Below are 22110 nucleotides of genomic sequence, written 5' to 3' on the forward strand. Positions count from 1 at the left end.
CTGAAAACATGTTTTATATTCTAGTTTCTTCAAAATAGCCACCCTTTGCTCTGATTACTGCTTTGCACACTCTCGGAATTCTCTCAATGAGCTTCAAGAGGTAGTCACCTAAAATGGTTTTCACTTCACAGGTGTGGTTGAAGCTCATCGAGAGAATGCCAAGAGTGTGCAAAGCAGTAGTCAGAGCAAAGGGTGGCTATTTTGACGAAACTAGAATATAAAACATGTTTTCAGTTATTTCACCTTTTTTTGTTAAGTACTTAACGCTGTCATGTCTTTTGATCATGTTTTGTTTGGCTATGATCTGTTTGGTTTTTTGGACTCTTTTAGTTTCTGTTTACGCTCCATTGTTTCAGTTACCATGCCGACCCATTAGTTTTCACCTGTCATGTGTTCGGACTCACGCACTTGTTGTCAATCACGTCACTATTATTTAAGCCATAGTTGCCAGGTAGTCGACCTGGCGTCATCACTCTGCGTACTCTGTTTCTGCTCTGCCCATGCCATAGTCCTTGATTTCATAGTTCATGCTGCTCTGCTCTTTTCTGACCAAGTTTTTGTTTTATTCGTGTCACAGTAAGTGTTTTGGTTTCGTACCCATAGTCTGCCTAAGCGCAAGTTTTGTTTCCTTAGTCAAGTTGTGTCTCCGCCTTGTGCGCGCCTTTTGTTTGCCTTTTTTTAGTGACAAGATTAAACATCTATTTACCTTCACGCCATGTCCGGTCTAGTTCCTTTGCATTCCGGGAAAACAATCCACACCGTAAACTACACCAAAGTCCGAGTCATGACAAACTCCACATGTGTCCATTCATAGTTTTGATGCCTTCAGTGACAATCTACAATGTAAATAGTCGTGAAAATAAAGAAAACGCATTGAATGAGAAGGGGTGTCCAAACTTTTGGCCTGTACTGTATATCGGCCGTTCTCGACAATTAATGATTCCCTGACTAGTTAAATACTTGTCCTTCTACGCGCAATAATTAACCAAATCCTTGAAATTGCCACAAATGAGCCAGTACTGAGACTGACTTGAGCCGAAGCCATTTTTTCTTATGTCAACACTGCAATGCGGCGTCATGACGTCATATCTGCATGCGGGTCGGACTGCATTCACATTAGAAATGGCATGCCACTGTTGACCCTGCAGTGTGAATGTAGACACAATGGGAAGACACAATGACATAGCTGCAGTATCCGGCTTTAGTTCGTCACAATAATGGCTTTTATGTTTCCTCTCAATGAACCATCGCTCTCCCGTCGTGCCCGCAGAAGTCATGCAACCCCGGACCATGACACTCCCACCATCGTTAGATACAGCAAGACACACTTGTCTCAGTACTTGTCACCTGGTGGCCATGACATACCCTGGACACTTTCTGAACCAAGAACCTTTATATTGATCTCGTCAGATCAAGGACATGGTTCCAGTAATCGGTCTCATTTGTCTGCTTGATCTTTAGCAAACCGCTTGCATGCTTTCTTGTGCAACATTTTTAGAAGAGGCATCCTTCTGGGATGACAGCCAAGCAGTTTGGTCTGAGCACCCACCCACCCACTAAGCTGTTTAACCTCCGCAGCAATGCTGGCAGCTCCCATGCGTCTATTTTCCCAAACACAACCTCTGGATGTGACGCATTCAACGTCTATGGTTGACCATGGCGAGGCCTATTTGGACTTGTACCACTGTAACTGTAACTGTACGTCCTGAAGGCATAAAAACCTTTTTACAGTGCATCCGGAAAGTATTCACAGCGCTTCACTTTTTCCACATGTCGTTATGTTACAGCCTTATCCCAAAATGGAAAAATACTTTTTGTCCTCAAAAATCTACACACAAGACCCCATAATGACAATATGGAATTTTTTTTCTTCAGATTTTTTAGCAAATTTAAAATAAATAAAAAAATCACAGCCTTTGCCATGAAGCTCAAAAGTCCATGTATCCAGTTGGTTGGACCTAATTTGGAAAGGTACAATTTACGGGTACTAATAAAGTACTGCGGTACCATTGAATTAAAAACGGTACTATACTGACTTTGAAAAATACCAGTATTTTTTTTTCATCCGCAAGCCGCCGTGCTGCGGTGACGCTGCTGAGCCGAGGACCATGAAGAGTGTGTCAGCACGCACACACACACACAGAGCGCACAAGGAGAAACAGTGAGGAGAGGAAAACTGGCAAATAAAGCATACTTGCCAACCCTCCCGATTTTCCCGGGAGACTCACGAATTTCAGTGCCCCTCCCGAAAATCTCCCGGGGCAACCATTCTCCCGAATTTCTCCCGATTTCCACCCGGACAACAATATTGGGGGCGTGCCTTAAAGGCACTGCCTTTAGCGTCCTCTACAACCTGTCGTCACGTCCGCTTTTCCTCCATACAAACAGCGTGCCGGCCCAGTCACATAATATGTGCGGCTTTTACACACACACACAAGTGAATGCAAGGCATACTTGATCAACAGCCATACAGGTCACACTGAGGGTGCACGTGTAAACAACTTTAACACTGTTACAAATATGTGCCACACTGTGAACCCACACACATTTCGGAAGAACATCCGCACCGTAACACAACATAAACACAACAGGACAAATACCCAGAACCCCTTGCAGCACTAACTCTTCCGGGATGCTGCAATATACACCCCCGGCTACCACCAAACCCTGCCCCCCCAACTCAGCCCCCCCACCCCCATCTCCCGAATTCGGAGGTCTCAAGGTTGGCAAGTATGAAATAAAGGCAATTCTACTGACTAATAAAGAGCAATATGGAGGTATTTGGGCTTCAAAACTACAGATCAGAGTGAGGCTTTAAACACGGAAGTGCCACGATGCTTTAAAAAGTGCCTCGCCAAAGGTGGCAAGACCACCTGCGCTTCAAACTTAGGTAAAGATTGAAGTAACAATAATCCAGACCTGCACGGTGTTTAAAGGTAATGTAGTTAACCAGCTCCCCTGCTGTGCATGTGTAGATACGTCGACGCGCACACAGCTGCTTGACTTGTGGAGTCCAAACCGCCCACGTAGCGTAAACTGATGCAAGTGTAATGACTGAATTTTGTAAAAAATTGCTATAATTTGTATTTTATCTTCAATCATTTGTGTTTTACCTGCTTCATGCATTACTTTCAGCCATAGTGTTGTTTTTAATATTTACTAATGATTTTATTTGTCTTAAAGCACAGACCAAGAGTGGCAACAATAATCATGAAGCATTTAATGCCAATTAATGTCAATAAAGTACTCCATTCTATTTTAAACTAATCCTAGATTATGGCAGACTATATGTAATATACACAATTGTCAATTGTTCTTTGAGTCCAATAAAAAACATATGTTTAATTTATTGTAAGATTATTAGTTAAAATTAAGCCAAAAATAAAAAAAAATTTGTGGTCCTCTTTGATTTGAAAAGTACTAAAATATTGGTATTAGGACAACCCTATTCTATATATAAGGTCCTACAAACCAACAATGAAGTCAGGGGAATTGATTCTAGACCTCTGAGACAGGATTGTCTTGGAGCACAAATCTGTGGAAGTGTACAGAAAAATTTCTTTATGCACCTTATTGCTCTTTTATCCTACCATGAGGTAATGCAACAAAATTTCGTTCTCATCTGTACTGTAAAGCTCAAATTTGAATGACAATAAAAGGAAGTCTAAGTCTATCATCCATATATGGAAGAAGTTTGAAGCCACAAGGACTCTTTCTAGAGCTGGACGGCTGTCTAAACTGAGCGATCGGGAAGGGAAGAACCCAACATTCCTCTGTGGAGAGAGGAGAACCTTCCAGAAGGACAACCATTTCTGCAGCAATCCACCAATCAGGCCTGTATGGTATATGGAACAGACGGATGCCATTATTTCATAAAAGCTTGCCAGAATGCATGCACCTGAAAGACTCTCAGACCATGAAAAGCAAACTTCTCTGGCCTGATGAGACAAAGATTGAAGTCTTTGGCGTGAATGTCAGGCATCATGTTTGGAGGAAACCAGGCACCGCTCATCACCAGGCCAATACCATCCCTACAGTGAAGCATGGTGGACACTGTGAAGTGTTGAAAGATGAATGCAGCAATGTACAGAGACATCCTGGATGAAAACCTGCTCTAAAGGGCTGTTGAACTCAGACTGGACCAACGGTTCAGCTTTCAGCAGGATAAGTACCCTAAACACAAAGCCAATATATCAAAAGAATGGCTTCAGGACAACTCTGTAAATGTCCTTGAGTGGCCCAGCCAGAGCCCAGACTTGAACCCAATTGAACATCTCTGGAGAGATCTGAAAATGGCTTCCCATTCAACCTGATGGAGCTTGAGAGGTGCTGCAGAGAGGAATGGTCAAAACTGCCCAAAGATAGGCATGCCAAGCTTGTGGCATCGTGTTCAAAAAGACTTGAGGCTGTCATTGCTGCCAAAAGGTGCATCAACAAAGCATTGAGCTAAGGCTGTGAATACTTTGTAATTTCTTAGTTATTAATTTTGTACACATTTGCAAAAATGTCACAAAAAAACAACAACCTTTTTTACATTAACATAATGATAATAATTTTGAGGACAAAAATGAATGTATTTTATTTTGGAATAAGGATATAGTAGAACAAAATGTGGAAAAAGTTAATTTTTCAGATGCACTGTACCGTATATTCTATTTTTTAACATATTTAGAGACCTATTTGCAATGAGGTGCCATGTTGAACTTCCAGGGACCAGTATGAGAGAGTGTGAAAGTCATAACTTCATATTTAATGCTCTGCTAGGACTTGCTTGTTACACTAACGAGTCATATGACACTAATTGGGCCCAATTTGGACATTTTCACTTAGGGCTGTACTCTATTTGTCGCTGGACATTAAGGGGCATGTGTTGAGTCATTTTAAAAGGACGTGTAAATGTACTCCGTAATACAATCTGCACACTGACTACTTTACATTGTAATCAATTGTTAGAGATGTTATGTTCAGTCCGGTCTTTGGAACGGCTCCTTCAGGTGAACGAGGAGAACCGATTTGCCGATGCGAGCCGCACATTTGCGAGCTGTTTTAAATGCAAATTGCCAACGCTACTTTCATATGCATGGCCTTTGACGGGACTGGAGTCACACTGACTGACAAAAACCTACAAAATAGGCCAGAGTCAAAAGAGAGGTACACTGTAGAAAAAACAACAATCTGCACAATTTACGATAAAATACAGACAGCTGTGGTTGCCAGGAATTCACCGTAAAACTAATTAGGGGCAATTTTAGTGTTGCCAATCAGCCTATCCCCAGGTGCATGTCTTTGGAGGTGGGAGGAAGCCGGAGAACATGCAAGCTCCACAAACAAAGACCACTAGCCCAGGAATCAAACTCAGGGCCTTCTCACTGTGGGGCACGAATGCTAACCACTGCGTCAACCAGCTACCAATCATAGTATCTACAAAAGGCCTGTGTTTCCGAGAGGTTAACGTGAAAGTATTTGTACAACCTTTCACTGGACAACTCACAACACGGCCTTCCGCAACATGTTTCTTCAAGTGAGCTATTAAAAATGAGCCTTCAATGCTCCGTAGTTGTTAGATAGCTGCTTGAAACCAGTTCAACATTCCGATGCAGTTTGCAATGACGCACAAAGACATAACCCCTTTATTGTCTGAAACCACTTGCCACAAAAATACAAGAAAACATGTTGTTAGCCAAAACTCGGCTAATGCTAATTTCGAAACAATTAAGGGGTGCTGTAAATTTAAATGTTCTTTCTTTCTTTCTTTCTTTCTTTAGTTTATTTCAAACATGAACACACTTACAGTATAATACACTACCGTTCAAAAGTTTGGGGTCACATTGAAATGTCCTTATTTTTGAAGAAAAAGCACTGTACTTTTCAATGAAGATAACTTTAAACTAGTCTTAACTTTAAAGAAATACACTCTATACATTGCTGATGTGGTAAATGACTATTCTAGCTGCAAATGTCTGGTTTTTGGTGCAATATCTACATAGGTGTATAGAGGCCCATTTCCAGCAACTATCACTCCAGTGTTCTAATGGTACAATGTGTTTGCTCATTGGCTCAGAAGGCTAATTGATGATTAGAAAACCCTTGTGCAATCATGTTCACACATCTGAAAACAGTTGAGCTCGTTACAGAAGCTACAAAACTGACCTTCCTTTGAGCAGATTGAGTTTCTGGAGCATCACATTTGTGGGGTCAATTAAACGCTCAAAATGGCCAGAAAAAGAGAACTTTCATCTGAAACTCGACAGTCTATTCTTGTTCTTAGAAATGAAGGCTATTCCACAAAATTGTTTGGGTGACCCCAAACTTTTGAACGGTAGTGTACATCACACAGTTTCATATCATTTCACTTTTCATCATGTCCGAAAAGGAGTAGGACGAAGCAAAGCTTATTTTATCCTACCCCTTTCCCACTTCAGAGCGTTTACAAATATATACATTCATTTACTGACCTTTTTATAATAAAATAACATCTGTGAATTAATATACACAACAGTTTTGTAAAATGTAATTAATTAATTCAATCATTATTAACATACTGAGATAAAGAATATCTTATTTTCAATAAAGTTGAATGTATTTCTCATAATTCTTCTTCTTTGTACTTTGTAAGCACCATTAATTTGAACAACCTCTTAAACTGGATCATAGCAGTACAATGTTTAACTTCATTACTTAATCCATTCCATAATTTATTTCCACATACTGATATGCTAAAGGTTCTAAGTGTTGTACATGCATACAAATGTTTTAAATTAGATTTTCCTGTTAGGTTATATTTCTCCTCTTTAGTTGAGAAGAATTGTTGTACTTTCTTTGGTAGCAGGTTATAATATGCTTTGTACATCATTTTAGCTGTTTGCAATTTTACCAAATCACCGAACTTTAATATTTTTGACTCAATAAATAAAGGGTTTGTATGTTCTCTATATCCAACATTATGTATCAGTCTAATTGATTTTTTTGTATATTCAATCTGCAAATTATTTCATTTAGACAGAATAATACAGTAAATGTTTTAAGTATTTGCAAATGCATTGTACAATTTTTCATTATTCTTATAGTAAAGTAATGTGTTTTCTACGTATTATAAGTTAACCATGACCATGTAAGTTATCGACTGTTTTTTGGTTTGCAGGAATCCACTGCATTTATTACTGTAAAAAGCTATTTTTGATTTTACAACGTTTTACTGTTGCTATTTAACAATCGCTCGCCGCAGTTTTTAACTGTCATTTTGTTACAGTGTATATCAACATTTTGATGCACTTTTCTGGTTCAGTGTTTTGTTACGGATTTGTTAAGTAGCCTAGTGTATGTGTACGCATTTATATGTTGTGCTAATTGTGTTTTTTTTTATACACAGCTTATTATACAGGTGAAACTAAAGAAAATTAGAAAAATTGCGGAAAGGTCTATTTATGTCAGTAATTATAAACGAATATGTGATATAAACTCATTACATGCAAAGTAAGGTATGTCAAACAATTAATTTTTATAATTTTGATGATCGTGTCTCGCAGTTTTTGAAAACCCTACATTTTCAGAGATTTTCAATTTGAGGTTTTCATAAGATGCAAGCGATGATCATTAAAAATTATATCAAAGGAAGGCTTGAAATATGTTGAGTTTCATGTTATGAGCTTATGTCATAAATTAGTTTAACCTTGTCAATCTAAATGCTGGAATAAACAAACTTTGCACGATATTTACATTTTTGTAGTTTCACCTGTAGATGTATCATTGATTGATTGATTGAGACTTTTATTAGTAGATTGCACAGTGAAGTACATATTCCGTACAATTGACCACTAAATGGTAACACCCGAATAAGTTTTTCAACTTGTTTAAGTCGGGGTCCACTTAAATTGATTCATGATACAGTATATACTATCAGATATATACTATCATCATAATACAGTCATCACACAAGATAATCACATAGAATTATTTACATTATTTACAATCAGGGGTGTGGAGGGGGGAGGGAGGGTAGGATATGGACAGCAAGTACTGGACATAGAGAGAGAGAGACAGAGAGAGAGAGAGAGAGAGAGAGAGAGAGAGAGAGAGAGAGAGAGAGATCAGAAGGCATAAGAAAAAGTATCTGCATTTGATTGTTTACATTTGATTACTAGCAATCCAGGGAGGGTGTTAATAATCAAATGTAAACAATCAAATGCATGTAGGCCAGGGAGGTCAAACCGGTTTTCATTGAGGGCCACATGGCAGTTATGGCAGCCATCAGAGGGCCGCTTGTAACAGCGAATAATGGATACATTTGCCTCTGGATTTCATTATTAATTATATAAATTGTTTTAAGTAGACTGTCGATTTTACAGTGAAAACTTTACATTTACAACATTTTACTGTAAAAATTTAGTTTTTTACAACATTTTACGGTAAATGGGAAAACAGTAACACTGTTTTTGGGGGGGGGGGGGTTTTACGGAAAAAGCTGGCAGCTTAGTTGCCAGAATTTATGTGTTGAATTTACATTGCTTTTTACAACATTATATTATAATTGGAAAAACAGTAAAAGTTCTTTTTTTATTCTGGCTACTTAGCTGCCAGTTTTTCTACCGTAAAAACAAATGTACAGTCTTTCCATTTACAGTAATACACCGTTAAAAACAACAACCGTAGATTTTACAGTCAAAAACTGGCAGCTCAGTCAACAGCATTTTAACGCAAAAAACAGTAGTAGTTTTTTTCAATTTACAGTAATATGCTGTAAAGAACGTAAAATGTATTGTAATTTTTCTTAATTTGATGGGTAGCTTGCTGTAAAGTTAAGAATTTTTATTTAGACAAAACATGTTTGGAAAGTATGATAATATACTGTAATATTTGTTGCAATGTTGGATACTATTAAAGTTTAAAAGGTATGCAATTTCAAGCATTTTTTCTGTCAAAATGAAAAAAATCTTAAGTACTTTATTGACACATATCATTTCCAGGTGTTTGCAGGACAGATAAAATGATGGCCTTGAGTTTGACACCTGTGATGTAGGCAATTATTTTTCGGTATTGTGTGGAAAAATTACAGTAAACTTGATTTGCATGGAGGTTACCTGTAGCTCATCTAATTTTATTGGGCCAAAATGTTTCTTAGGTTAGAGGTCAAAGCATTGGTGATAAGGTAAAACATCATGGAATATTTACAATGAATACACACCACAGGTGAAATTATAATTAATATTGTAGAATAGTTTTTACAAATATCGACTATAAATTGGTGAAAAGTTGAAATATTCAGATCAAATCTTGTCTTTAACTTCGACCTGTTATTATTTTCTTGAACATAATGAAATGTAATGTAATAAAAATGTAAAGAAAAAAGAGCCATTCTATTAAACGGCTCTTGGAAAAGAACGGCTCCCTTCAGAGAGCCATAAATAATCATTTCTTCAGTGTTGCTGAAAATACAGTAAATGAGACAATATTTGCAGAAATATGAGAGGTATGCTTACTTTGGTGAGGTATAAGCTTTCAACAATAACTGCAGTAAATAAATCCAATCCAGTAATCATAACAAAAAACACATTATCCAATCCAATCCATTTTATTTATATAGCACAATTCAAAGAACAAGCGGGCGGGAGCACATTACACCAGTTTTAAAAAGTCGGCTCCCCATCCGCTTCAGGGTCTATTTTAAAGATCTATTATTAGTTTTAAAATGTCTTAATGACTTGCTTTTACCGTATCAGCCCAACAACATTATGCTTCGTTCTAAGGGACTCACACTGAAGACCCCTATAGTTTAGGAAAATATGACATAAACATTTTTTTTTATGTTCACATGTTCGACTATGTGCTTTTTTGACTTTCTGCAAACATTTCGTTTTCCTCACCGAGTGTGGGTCCGCCCCAAGACCCACCGTGCCTGGAGCTTCCTGGGTGGTGGTTGGTTGCATAGCCCTGGAGAGGGTGATGGGTTCCGTAGGCTTGCCTGTGGAGCAGCTCCGAATCGGGGTGGGATAACCTGCCGCTCCCGTACATGAGGCTGAGGACACACAATTGTCGTCAAGTTACACTCCGTCATTGTGGTTCACATTTCTATTGCCCTCTAAAAGTATTCACAAGCTAGTGACATAAAACACACACAAAAAGAAGCGACAGAAGAATCATGGCTTATTATGCAAATTAGACGCCGCCATAACCAGAGATAGATTCCTGTGAGAAACACTATCATCACAGGACTCTAGTATCAATGCGATAATCACTCAAGCACCCTTGGTATCGATTCTATCACTGCTTGGAACAATGCGCTTACGCTAGATGGTATAGTTGGATTGTTTGTTTGCTATGTAAGCTGTAGTGGTGTCCAAAAGTATGGCTTAGGGGCCATTTGCAGCCCACTGAGAGTTTTTTTTATTGGCCCACGTCAAATAAACTTCAAAAAAAAAAAAAAAAGTTCAACGCTGTAAACCAACACATCGTCAGTTCACGTTCCCTATTAGTGGGTGAACAATCGAACGGTTGATGAATTCTGCTTTACAATCAAATAAAAATCTTAAACGATCTTATATACATAAAAAATCGTAAACGATTTTCTATATATACTGTATATATATATATATATATATATATATATATATATATATATATATATATATATATATATATATATATATATATATATATATATATATATATATATATATACACACACCGTATTTTTCGGAGTATAAGTCGCACCGGAGTGTAAGTCGCACCTGCCGAAAATGCATAATAAAGAAGGAAAAAAAACATATATAAGTCGCACTGGAGTATAAGTCGCATTTTTGGGGGAAATTTATTTGATAAAAGCCAACACCAAGAATAGACATTTGAAAGGCAATTTAAAATAAATAAAAAATAGTGAACAACAGGCTGAATAAGTGTACGTTATATGAGGCATAAATAACCAACTGAGAATGTGCCTGGTATGTTAATGTAACATATTATGGTAAGAGTCATTCAAATAACTATAACATATAGAACATGCTACACGTTTACCAAACAATCTGTCACTCCTGATCGCTAAATCCCATGAAATCTTATACGTCTAGTCTCTTACGTGAATGAGCTAAATAATATTATTTGATATTTTACAGTAATGTGTTAATAATTTCACACATAAGTCGCTCCTGAGTATAAGTCGCACCCCCGGCCAAACTATGAAAAAAACTGCGACTTATAGTCCAAAAAATACGGTATTTATATATGTGTGTATATGTATATATGTGGGTATATATAAAATATACATTTATTTATTTAAATATATATTTGCATATATTTATGTATGTGTATATACATATACATATATACATGTATGTGTATATTTATACATATATATTTAAATATATATGTGTATATATAATACATACATACATATTTATATGTATACATACATATACTGTGTATATATAAACATATGTACTGTATATATACATATGTCGATTATATCTCTACACATATACATATAAATTCAATAAAAGTGTACATTAAAAACTAGTGTAGAATCAAAAATACACTAATGATGCTAAATAAATGCAATGTCTCCATATTTATTTATTTTTTTAAATTTTTGCTCTAAAAATTGAGAATAATGTATCGGTCTCAATGGTTGGTTATTTTCAAGTATATAACTGCTTATATATTTTGATGCACATTAGATGGGTTTTAAAGTGTTTTTAACACAACAGTGAAGAATTATTGTGGCCCACGCATCCTAGTTTCATTTGTCTGCACATGCGGCCTTTGTCGCATATGGACACACCTGGGGCCTCGGGTTGAAGTGACCTTATTGCATGTGTAATATGTATCTTCTGTTCATTTGTCATGTATTTATTAGAATCTGGTTGATTGGGAAGGTGCATTTTGTTAGTTGCTGTGGTGGAAACCAGCTAAATACGGCCATGCTTATATTTTGATGCTTACTTTGCATTGAGCAGTTAGTCACTGTTTGCACTTTTTAAGGCTGTCTAACTGTGTAACCAATGAGCCATAATAATGAAGTAAACAATACTACAACACCTGTTGAATCAAGCTGAGCCATTTGTCATCAAAATGAGCTTTTTTGACTCAAATCTCTCAAGCCGTCAACCATGCATGTTGACTTAAGCAGGTGCTTTTTAAGCAATATGAAGAACGCAGTAGAGACAGGGTTAGTCTACTTAGATGGCTTGTGGAACGTAAGTGTGTAACTGGGATCACACGTCAAAGTGCTGACAGCCAATGAGAGACCATCTGTATTTACAAGGTGTCAAAGTCAACACAGCAGAGGACACTGCTCATCATGGGGGATAAAAATATCCACTACCAACCAATCGGCCATGAAAAATGTATCTGTAGATTGTATCTTATTGTCTTGTCATTTGGATTAGGAAAGTCAATAAAGCAGTTAAATACAGGCATTACTTTTGGGTTATTTGGGGTCAAATATTTCAATAAAATCACACTGACACTGACAAATTGTTCATTTAAGTCGGGGGTGTCCAAAGTCTGCCAGCCTAAGCTTTCTATTGCCCCTTGTCAAATATTCAAAAAAATAATAATAATAACAATAATTTAAAAAAAATTTTACCACCCGCAATATTTTTGTAGGAGGACATGCTAATTGCTGTGGATAGGTGTGTCCCGATGCAACTTTTTCACTTTGGAGCCTTCAGTATCTGCCGATACGATATTATTTCGATACACTGTCAGCACGTATCATAGTACAGTATGTACGGTATGTGGAATGTTTGATCAAGTGAAATGATCCAAACAGAGAACAATGGTAGGTATGAAAAACACAAACCTATTCATTTTCTAATGTCTCAAATTGACTTATGTTGTCTTTAATTTGAAGTGGAGTGGTATCTTATTGAGGTCAAGATCATTCATTAGGTTAAGCACATGACACAGGATAGTGGATACTTTCTAACACGCTTCTGCCTTGGAGACCTTTTATATGTTATTATTATTATGTTTGTGGGGGGGCGTGGCCTGCAGACCTGCAGCGAAGCGGGGTGTGTCAGGATTGGCTTTGAGATTAGTGACAGGTGCGTAGATGACACAGCTGTGAGTGTTTGTCTGATCACCTGTCGCTCTGTTAAAGGCAGCAGTTGGGAAGGAGAGGAGGTTGTTGATGGTGGAGAACGAGCGAGAGAAACTTGAACATGGCTGAAAAGCACAACTTATTGCAAAATAAATCATTGTTCGCAAAGATGGACACGGCTGTCATGTCCGTCATTGGTTGTCCAGAGAACCCGGAGGAGCAAGACCTCCACAATGTTGTATATGCAACTATATTTATTTAACATTTGTTTGTATTGACAAATGTGCTGTTTTAGACTACAATATTGTTCAATTAAGGACATTTATTATTGCGTATGTTTAGCTTGTGTGCTATTGTGTGCTTAGCCGTTGCGTAGCGGCGAGCTCATAATAGCCTACAGCCTACCACGTTTACCTTTTACTTCACCAAAGTACAAGAAAATATCAACCTTGTGTGTTTATTGGAGGACACTTCAAGTAAACGCGCTGCAGCACTGCTTATAGCGGCTATTACGTCGGACATTTTACGTGCTAGCCGATACTTTTTTTTCCTCCCCGACATACGATATCAATACCTGATCGAGCCAGCCATAGTTGTGGATAATATCGTTTTGCAGGGAATATTCCCTCTAAATGTGACATTAAAATAAAGCATTGCAGCCTTTGTATTGTTTATTTGTATAACATGCATTGGCCAGTGAGTTAAACTAATAAAACAGTACGAGCAATAAAATAATAAAATGTCAGCAGCTGATTTTTTTTTTTTATCAAATAAAATGGAAGAGGATAAACACATGTATTTTTTAAAACCATAACTATGAAGTTTAATAAATAAAAAAATTGCATATTTATATACAATATCTGTATGCTATAATTGTATAATATATTAATTGTTGCTTTTGTGCCTGTAGATGTGTTGGGCTATATTTATTTTGTTGTATTGCAAATGAATGTAATTGTGTAAACTAACTCTAATTTGTTGAATAATTTGGTGTATTGCCTATAATATACTGTACTGGGTTGTGAGTTCAAACCCCGGCCGAGTCATACCAAAGACTATAAAAACGGGACCCATAACCTCCCTGCTTGGCACTCAGCATCAAGGGTTGGAATCGGGGGTTGAATCACCAAAATGATTCCAGAGTGCGGCCACCGCTGCTGCTCACTGCTCCCCTCACCTCCCAGGGGGTGGAACAAGGGGATGGGTCAAATGCAGAGGTTAATTTCACCACACCTAGTGTGTGTGTGTGTGTGTGTGTGACTATCAGTGGTACTTTAACTTTAATGCAATTGTATAAACTAACTCTAATTTGTTGAATAATTTGGTGTATTGCCTATAACAGTGTTTTTCAACCTTCAACTTTTTTCATTAAAAAAATACGGAGGCACAGCACCAGCAGAAAAGGTTAAAAAAATGAAACTCCACCAGGTTATCGTGCCTTATTCTGAGTTTGTTGTTGTTTCCTGTGTGTAGTGCTTTAGTTCCTGTCTTGCGCTGTTATTTTGGTGACTCTTCCTGTTTTGTTGGTGTTCTCCTGTAGCCGCTTCACGCCTTTCTTTGAGTGCTATTGCCCGCACCTGCTTTGTTTTCACAATCAAGACTATTTACGCTATCCTTCTTTGCGGGGACATTGTTGATTGTCATGTCATGTACGGATGTACTTTGTGACGCCGTCTCTGCTCCACACGCTGTAAGTTTTTGCTGTCGTCCAGCATTCTGTTTTTGTTTACTTTGTAGCCAGTTCAGTTTTACTTTTGTTTTGCTTCAGTGCCTTTTCCTAGCAGGACTTGCCTTTTGTTCATTTTTGGTTTAAGCGTTACATAAATTTTTACCTGCACGCTGTCTCCCGCTGTGCTCTGCATATTAGGATCACGACAAACCATCCTCGACGCGTTCCGACTTCTACAAAGCAGTGAACTACCTGCTGCCACCTACTGATATGGAGTTTTACATGGTTACCCTGCCAAGCTCTACACAGCACAGGCACTAGACAATGACACTAGAGATGTCCGATAATATCGGGCTGCCGATATTATGGGCCGATAAATGTTTTAAAATGTAATATCGGAAATTATCGGTATCGGTTTCAAAATTATCGGTATCGGTTTCAAAAAGTAAAATTTATGACTTTTTAAAACGCTGCTGTGTACACGGACGTAGGGAGAAGTACAGAGCGCCAATAAACCTTAAAGGCACTGCCTTTGCGTGCCTGCCCAGTCACATAATATCTACGGCTTTTCACACACACAAGTTAATGCAAGGCATACTTGGTCAACAGCCATACAGGTCACACTGAGGGTAGCCATATAAACAACTTTAACACTGTTAAAAATATGAGCCGCACTGTGAACCCACACCAAACAAGAATGACAAACACATTTCGGGAGAACATCCGCACCGTAACACAACAGAACAAATACCCAGAACCCCTTGCAGCACTAACTCTTCCGGGACACTGCAATATATCTCAACCCTGCCCACCCCAACCCCGCCCACCTCAACCTCCTCATGCTCTCTCAGGGAGAGCATGTCCCAAATTCCAAGCTGCTGTTTTGAGGCATGTAAAAAAAAATAATGCACTTTGTGACTTCAATAATAAATATGGCAGTGCCATGTTGGCATTTTTTATCCATAACTTGAGTTGATTTATTTTGGAAAACCTTGTTACATTGTTTAATGCATCCAGCGGGGCATCAAAACAAAATTAGGCATAATAATGTGTTAATTCCACGACCATATATATCGGTATCGGTTGATATCGGTATCGGTAATTAAGAGTTGGACAATATCGGAATATCGGATATCGGCAAAAAAGCCATTATCGGACATTTCTAAATGGCACATTATTATAATTAGTGATTAGCAAAAAATATTTTTTGGACCAATTAGGTGAAGTTGCATAATTTCACTAGTGTGCCGCGGCACAGTGGTTGAAAAACACTGGCCTATAATGTACTATCCGTACTATCATATCTTACAGTACATAGATGATGCAACTGACATACTCCCATACCATATAACGTAGATGGTGCAAGAAAGTGATATTTTATGCACAATATCAATGCAAAAAAAACCCCGGGTTACGGTGTCACGGAAAATAACAGCAGTGTTCTTTCCAACAGCGACGACGGAGTGACGTTGTAGTCATGGCGACCGCTCACGTGAAAGTGAAACTAACGAGCTTTAGCCGACTTTAGCATGGCTTCCTTCCGGGGGAAAAATAATGCACTTTGTGACTTCAATAATAAATATGGCAGTGCCATGTTGGCACTTTTTTTCCATAACTTGAGTTGATTTATTTTGGAAAACCTTGTTACATTGTTTAATGTATCCAGCGGGGCATCACAACAAAATTAGGCGTAATAATGTGTTCATTCCACGACTGTATATATCGGTATCGGTTGGTATCGGTAATTAAGAGTTGGACAATATCGGAAAAAAAGCCATTATCGGACATCTCTAATTATTACATTTTAACAGAACTGTACATATAACAAGTTTAAGTTGATTAATAATACATTTTTACAGCTTGTCCTTCATAATTTTGACAAAATAATAGAATGATAAAAGACACAATATGTTACTACATACGTCAGCAGACTAATTAGGAGCCTTTGTTTGCTTACTTACCACTAAAAGACAAGTTGTCTTGTATGTTCACTATTTTATTTATCGGAATATCGGATATCGGCAAAAAGGCCATTATCGGACATCTCTAAATGGCACATTATTATAATTATTGATTTGCAGAATTTTTTTTTTGGACCAATTAGGTGAAGTTGCACAATTTCTCACGGCACACTAGTGTGCCGCGGCACAGTGGTTGAAAAACACTGGCCTATAATGTACTATCATATCTGACAGTACATAGATGATGCAACTGACATACTCCCATACCATATAACGTAGATTGTGCAAGAAAGTGATATTGTATGCACAATTTCAATGCAAAAAAAACACTGGGTTACGGTGTCACGGAAAATAACAGCGGTGTTCTTTCCAACAGCGACGACGGAGTGACGTTGTTGTCATGGCGACCGCTCACGTGAAAGTGAAGCTAACGAGCTTTAGCCGACTTTAGCATGGCTTCCTTCCGGGGGGGGGGGCCTAAAACCCTTCATTCCGACACACAGCCAGCGCCCACCTCAACCTCCTCATGCTCTCTCAGCGAGAGCATGTCCCAAATTCCAAGCTGCTGTTTTGAGGCATGTTAAAAAAAATAATGCACTTTGTGACTTCAATAATAAATATGGCAGTGCCATGTTGGCACTTTTTTCCATAACTTGAGTTGATTTATTTTGGAAAACCTTGTTACATTGTTTAATGCATCCAGCGGGGAATCACAACAAAATTAGGCATAATAATGTGTTCATTCCACGACTGTATATATCGGTATCGGTTGATATCGGTATCGGTAATTAAAGAGTTGGACAATATCGGAATGCCGGATATCGGCAAAAAAGCCATTATCGGACATCTCTAAATGGCACATTATTATAATAATTGATTTGCAAAAAATATTTTTTGGACCAATTAGGTGAAGTTGCATAATTTCTCACGGCCGCGGCACAGTGGTTGAAAAACACTGGCCTATAATGTACTATCATATCTTACAGTACATAGATGATGCAACTGACATACACCCATACCATATAACGTAGACGGTGCAAGAAAGTGATATTGTATGCACAATATTAATGCAAAAAAACGGTGTCACGGAAATAACAGCGGTGTTCTTTCCACAGCGACGACGGAGTGACGTTGTTGTCATGGCGTTCGCTCACGTGAAAGTGAAGCTAACGAGCTTTAGCCGACTTTAGCAAGGCTTCCTTCTGGGGGAAAAATAATGCATATGTTGGCTTTTTTTTTCTCCGTAACTTGAGTTAATTTATTTTGGAAAACCTTGTTACATTGTTTAATGCATCCAGCGGGGCATCACAACAAAATTAGGCATAATAATGTGTTAACCAATCAGTATTGGTTGATATCGGTATCTGTAATTAAGAGTTGGACAATATCGGAATATCGGCAAAAAAGCCATTACCGGACATCTCTAAATGGCACATTATTATAATTATTGATTAGCAAAAAATATTTTTTAGACCAATTACGTGAAGTTGCATAATTTCTCACGGCACACTAGTGTGCCGCGGCACAGTGGTTGAAAAACACTGGCCTATAATGTACTATCATATCTTACAGTACATAGATGATGCAACTGACATACACCCATATAACGTAGACGGTGCAAGAAAGTGATATTGTATGCACAATATTAATGCAAAAAACGGTGTCACGGAAATAACAGCGGTGTTCTTTCCACAGCGACGACGGAGTGACGTTGTTGTCATGGCGACCGCTCACGTGAAAGTGAAGCTAACGAGCTTTAGCCGACTTTAGCATGGCTTCCTTCCGGGGGGAAAATAATGCATATGTTGGCATTTTTTTTTCCATAACTTGAGTTGATTTATTTTAGAAAACCTTGTTACATTGTTTAATGCATCACAACAAAATTAGGCATAACAATGTGTTAATTACACGACTGTATATATCGGTATCGGTTGATATCGGTAATTGGAGTAATAAGGAGTTGGACAATATCGGAATATCGGCAAAAAAGCCATTATCGGAAATCTCTAAATGGCACATTATTATAATTATTGATTAGCAAAAAATATTTTTTGGACCAATTACGTGAAGTTACATAATTTCTCACGGCACACTAGTGTGCCGCGGCACAGTGGTTGAAAAACACTGGCCTATAATGTACTATCATATCTTACAGTACATAGATGATGCAACTGACATACACCCATACCATATAACGTAGACGGTGCAAGAAAGTGATATTGTATGCACAATATTAATGCAAAAAAACGGTGTCACGGAAATAACAGCGGTGTTCTTTCCAACAGCGACGACGGAGTGACGTTGTTGTCATGGCGACCGCTCACGTGAAACTGAAGCTAACGAGCTTTAGCCGACTTTAGCATGGCTTCCTTCCGGGGGGAAAATAATGCATATGTTGGCATTTTTTTTTCCATAACTTGAGTTGATTTATTTTAGAAAACCTTGTTACATTGTTTAATGCATCACAACAAAATTAGGCATAACAATGTGTTAATTCCACGACTGTATTTATCAGTATTGGTTGATATCGGTATCTGTAATTAAGAGTTGGACAATATCGGAATATCGGCAAAATAGCCATTATCGGACATCTCTAAATGGCACATTATTATAATTATTGATTAGCAAAAAATATTTTTTGGACCAATTACGTGAAGTTGCATAATTTCTCACGGCACACTAGTGTGCCGCGGCACAGTGGTTGAAAAACACTGGCCTATAATGTACTATCATATCTTACAGTACATAGATGATGCAACTGACATACACCCATACCATATAACGTAGACGGTGCAAGAAAGTGATATTGTATGCACAATATTAATGCAAAAAAACGGTGTCACGGAAATAACAGCTGTGTTCTTTCCACAGCGACGACGGAGTGACGTTGTTGTCATGGCGACCGCTCACGTGAAAGTGAAGCTAACGAGCTTTAGCCGACTTTAGCATGGCTTCCTTCCGGGGGGAAAATAATGCATATGTTGGCATTTTTTTTCCATAACTTGAGTTGATTTATTTTGGAAAACCTTGTTACATTGTTTAATGCATCCAGCGGGGCATCACAACAAAATTAGGCATAATAATGTGTTAATTCCACGACCGTATATATCGGTATCGGTTGGTATCGGTAATTAAGAGTTGGACAATATCGGAATATCGGCAAAAAAGCCATTATCGGACATCTCTAAATGGCACATTATTATAATTATTGATTAGCAAAAAATATTTTTTAGACCAATTACGTGAAGTTGCATAATTTCTCACGGCACACTAGTGTGCCGCGGCACTAGGCCCTATAATGTACTATCATATCTTACAGTACATAGATGATGCAACTGACATACACCCATATAACGTAGACGGTGCAAGAAAGTGATATTGTATGCACAATATTAATGCAAAAAAACGGTGTCACGGAAATAACAGCGGTGTTCTTTCCAACAGCGACGACGGAGTGACGTTGTTGTCATGGCGACCGCTCACGTGAAAGTGAAGCTAACGAGCTTTAGCCGACTTTAGCATGGCTTCCTTCCGGGGGGGGGGGGGGGGGGCCTAAAACCTCTTCATTCCGACACACAGCCAGCGCCAGGATGGCGAGAGGGAAAGAAAAAAGAAAAACACCCGATTATTAATCATTTAATGGGCGGGTTTTTGCGGGCAATTTACTCACATTCACGGAGGGTCTTCGCTTCCGCGCTGTGGGTAATTAAGCTAGCTGGCGTTTAATTCCCGCCGTCTTGGCCAGTCACGTGACGTGATTGCAATTGACGAACAATTAACGCCAGGAGTGTCAATTTTTAAAAAATATGTATATATATTTGCCCAAAAAATAAATAATGAAAAAATATATATATATTTTTTTTTTGTCTTTTTTTTTTTTTTTTTTGGCGTGCGACGCTTGTGCGGCGGAATGGAGGCGCCGTTCGCAGCCAATTAGTTCCCCATGGCAGCGCCTGTCATGTGGACAAAGCTGCAGTGGTGATGGATATAACAATGCAGATGTTTTTTTTGTTTTTTTTGTAATAATAAATCTCTCCCTGGTGTCACTATGAACGTTCCGTTGCATTGTCGGAGACGCCCCCTCTCGGTAACCCCCTAATGACAACACGACTGTACCTGCCGGCCATGCAGGCACCTTGCACGGCGTGCAGGCTTCATGCGGAGGAGGGATGGGGATGGAGGGGCGGGGGTTGGGGGTGGCTGGAGGGGGTCTTACTGTACCTTGCTTTGGCCGATCGGTCGTAAGTCCATCCCGTCCCGGAGCCCAGGTCCCCGAAGCCGGCAGCGGCGGGATAATTCCTCTCCATGAGAGGGAGAGGCGCTGGATGATGAAGGAGGAATGTCCTCTCTTCCTTCTGCACGCTTCTGTTTATTTCTCTGCGAGACTGGGAGGAATGGATGAAGGAGGAGGAGGAGGAGGAGGAGGAGGAGGAGGAGGAGGTGACAGCAGTCGGCAGCACCTCCTCCCTCCTCCTCCAATGTTTCACTCTCTTTTGTCTCCCACGTTCCTCAGCAGCTCCAATAAGCAGGAGCGATCACTCGCCAGAAAATAAAATAGATGCTTGCGTTCTCAGCTGCGTTTTTTTTCTTGTTTTTTTTTTTTTTTTTCCTCTCAAGACGCCATTTTCTTCCGCGGTTCTTTCACACGCACACCATTTTTTCAATATATATATATATATTTTTTTTTTTTTGTGGCCGCAGTTCTCTTTTTTGAAGCCGATATCGTGTGTGCGGTCGGAGCGGCGAAGGCGCGCGTAAAAGGCGCAGAAAAGAATGGCGCACTGACGTCTGTCCGCCGTCACGTGCGCGCGTCTGCACGAGCCAGACAAGTTATAGGTACAATGAAATAAAAAGGGGGGGGGGGTCGATACAAGTATCAGCTACACCGATACCAATGGAACGATCTGTATCGTATCGATATTTCTTCGCTGCACTTTTGGGGGGAATTTTGCCTCACGTTCACAATCAGTATGAAATACATGATGACAAATGTATGTATTTTTAATGTATTGTAAATACTGAACCGGGAAATCAAAAGCCCTTAAAAAAAACACCTATGTGTCAAAGTCAAGGCCCGCGGTCCAGATCCGGCCCACGAATTAATTATCTACGGCCCCCGAGATGATATTTGATTAGTATTAGAACCGGCCCGCACCCACCGATACTCCATCAGTGCTGGCGCTAAGAATTTTCAAAATGGGTTCACAGGCATCAAGTCATAATAAAAATGGGGTCCCACAGTATATTTTTCATGATAAATGTATGGACTACACCGATACCAATGGAATGATCGGTGTCGTATCGATATTTCTTCGCTTAAAGGGGAACTGCACTTTTGGGGGGAATTTTGCCTAACGTTCACAATCGTTATGATATGATGACAAATGTATTTATTTTTAATAGGGATGCCTATTAAAAATGCCAATAAATGCTTTAAAATGTAATAT

The 22110-nt window shown here is 38.7% G+C and overlaps 1 protein-coding gene across 3 annotated transcripts in view; it reads right to left on the reverse strand.

Moving 5' to 3' along the window:
* Positions 1 to 21395, reverse strand: part of LOC133642182 (proline-rich protein 12-like) — a 65600-nt gene extending 44205 nt beyond the window's left edge. Inside the window, exons 1-2 of one of the 3 annotated variants that reach the window (XM_062036251.1) lie at positions 20885 to 21395; positions 9861 to 10012 (exon numbers count right to left, since the gene is read on the reverse strand). In XM_062036251.1, the coding sequence (XP_061892235.1) occupies positions 9861 to 10012; positions 20885 to 20970 (238 nt within the window). In that variant the 5' untranslated portion in view covers positions 20971 to 21395. Of the gene's footprint in view, positions 1 to 9860; positions 10013 to 20333; positions 20415 to 20884 lie in introns of those variants that run through there. The other 2 variants (XM_062036250.1, XM_062036252.1) reach the window with 2 other exon arrangements.
* Positions 21396 to 22110: the final 715 nt, after the last annotated feature.

This window comes from Entelurus aequoreus, linkage group LG25 (assembly GCF_033978785.1).
Source record: "Entelurus aequoreus isolate RoL-2023_Sb linkage group LG25, RoL_Eaeq_v1.1, whole genome shotgun sequence".
NCBI lineage: Eukaryota > Metazoa > Chordata > Actinopteri > Syngnathiformes > Syngnathidae > Entelurus > Entelurus aequoreus.